This window comes from Trypanosoma grayi (genome assembly GCF_000691245.1).
Source record: "Trypanosoma grayi strain ANR4 Tgr_366_V1, whole genome shotgun sequence".
Taxonomy (NCBI): Eukaryota; Euglenozoa; class Kinetoplastea; order Trypanosomatida; family Trypanosomatidae; genus Trypanosoma; species Trypanosoma grayi.
The window spans coordinates 1-2,255 of NW_008825985.1; the positions used below are offsets into that span (position 1 = coordinate 1).

General features: G+C 51.7%; 2 protein-coding genes across 2 annotated transcripts; both read right to left on the reverse strand.

The window, feature by feature from the left end:
• Window positions 1-360: 360 nt before the first annotated feature.
• Window positions 361-1,074, reverse strand: DQ04_03661000 (hypothetical protein; the record flags this gene model as incomplete). Its single annotated transcript, XM_009313008.1, has 1 exon — window positions 361-1,074. The coding sequence occupies one exon, from the start codon at window positions 1,072-1,074 to the stop codon at window positions 361-363; it is 714 nt and encodes a 237-aa protein (XP_009311283.1).
• A 370-nt stretch (window positions 1,075-1,444) lies between these two features.
• DQ04_03661010 (syntaxin 7) lies at window positions 1,445-2,158 on the reverse strand (the record flags this gene model as incomplete). The annotated part of the gene is made up of 1 exon (XM_009313009.1): window positions 1,445-2,158. One exon carries the CDS (start codon window positions 2,156-2,158, stop codon window positions 1,445-1,447), a length of 714 nt encoding a protein of 237 aa, XP_009311284.1.
• Window positions 2,159-2,255: the final 97 nt, after the last annotated feature.

Below are 2,255 nucleotides of genomic sequence, written 5' to 3' on the forward strand. Positions count from 1 at the left end.
CGACCACCACGTCCGCCAGCACCACCGCGGCCACCGCGACCGCCACCGCGGCCACCGCCTCTGCCACCGCGCATTCTCAGTCGGATAAAATTAATCCTAGGGGGACAATAATAACAATAATACGACACAAAAAAGAATAAAGAAGAGATAGAAGCACAGAGGAAATAAGAAAGAACACTGAACCAGAAGCGGTAACAACAGAAACAGAAACAGCAGCAGTAGCAGTAGCAACAGCGACTCAAGCTGACAACGGAAAGACAAGGAGAACAACGCATAGCAAACCATCGTTGTTTTCCTCGGCTTGTTTCATCTCTTCCATGTTCTTCTCTCTCCTACAAACTTGGGAATCACGCCACTTTTCTAGGCGTTCTTTGTTTCACTCAGCTTGATAAGAATGTTCCTCATTCGCTCCGTATTTTTGGAGTAACGATTCGTCTTGTTGAGATCTGTCACCAAGCTGACCCCAGTCCACACAGCACCACTCTTTTTGCTCTCATTCCGTTTTGCCTCATCCGCCTTCTGCTGCCGAACGTGCTCTACCTTCAGCTCCTTAAGCCTCTGATCACGCTTGAAATTTTCCTCCTTCATGTAGGCCTCTGCCACAGCTGTCTGTTTTTGCTCCTTTTCCCTTGTTTTAGCGTCTATATTTGCTGTCCTCGCCTCGATCTGCTTCCGCACAGCTTCCATCGCAGCGCCACCGTTCTTTCCTGTCGCTGCTGCCTGCTTCGGTGGTGCTGCCGCTGCTGCTGTCTTGGGACCGCCGAGCACACCGCCACCGGCGCTATCACCCCACGGAGCCGCATGTGGGGCGGGGGGAAGCTGCATCTTCAGCCCCTCGGCAGGGGAAGCAGCAGCAGCAGGAGGAGGAGCAGGAGCTTCTGGCATCGTTGTTGTTGTTTCTGTTGGTGGCACTGTTGAAGAATTGTAGTGCTGAAAGAAGGCATCGTCATCTGCTCCACCATGTTGTAGCTGCTGCTGCTGCTGCTGGTCAAGGGGGGATTTGACATCGCTGTGTCGCGTCATGCTGCCTTCATCAGGCTGCTGCTGTGGGTGGAAATCGCTCATGGGGTCCATTTGTGCAGGATCAGGTGTAGAAAACAAGATTATACAAAACTAGCACGCCAAACAAGAAAACAGAGAAAAGGAACAAAGAAAGGGACGCGAGAACCCGCAGAATTCACAACTCTCTGGGCGCAAGAACATCACCGCACACACAGACTTGCATTTTTCTCCCCCTCTACGAGGTAGGGAGGGAGAGAGTGGGTGAGTGAGAGAGGAGGGGGAGGACATCGAAGCAAGTGGGCAAGGCGGACCCCCAAGCACTGCACTGGTGCCACCCGACGATATGCGGAGATTCGAAACAAAAAAAAAAAACCAGACGTGTCGTCACATTATCCAAAGCACGGCATTCGGTAGTTTGCTCCCCACTCACACTTTACGAAATTCAACGCTTGAGAACAACGACAACAACCACAACAATGATAATAATGACAAGAAGAATGATGGCGATAGCACACAACATTTTACGACCACATCTCTGGCGCCTCGAGGCCTGCTGGAGCTCAGTCGTTCCATTCTCCACGTGCACCTTTGACTCGGACACATTCCCAGTTATCTGGTCAAGACCAGCCTGCTGATGATGCACAAGGTCATGGAACTCCTGGTAAGAGGTCTTCAAGTCCATCATATTGCTTTCAATCTCCCGCACACCGAGTAGTTTTTCTCGCTGAAGAGCCTCCTCCGTGTGAAACTCTGACATATCAATTTTTTTAATTTCATGCAACCGCACCTCGTCATATCCTGCGAGCGGCTCACCAACTACCACGGCTCCATTACTCCCCATTGCATCGGCGTGGGTGCTGGAGCGCCACGTCTGCTTTTCTTTCCTCACGGCCTCCTTGTTAGCCGCGTCGAAGTCTGCCTTGACTGCGTGGTATTGTCCCCGAAGCACCATCAGCTCCGCGCCCATGTCTAAAGAAAGAATGTCTCTGGTCTTTTCTTCACATTGTGTCGCTAACAGACGGGCCTTGCGCAACTTCTCACGTGCCATAGCATCACGTGTAGTGCCTAGTTCTGCAGTAGCGGTAGAAACAGCTTCACATGCTCTGCGCAGCTGCTGAACTGCCCGAGCGAGAGTCTCCCCCTCATCCAGCGGCATGCCGTCTGCACGGGGTGGAGGAAGTATACGTAATGACGCGCGCTGCACACCACTCACCCAACAACAGAAAACAAAAAGATAAGAAAAAGGAAAAAAA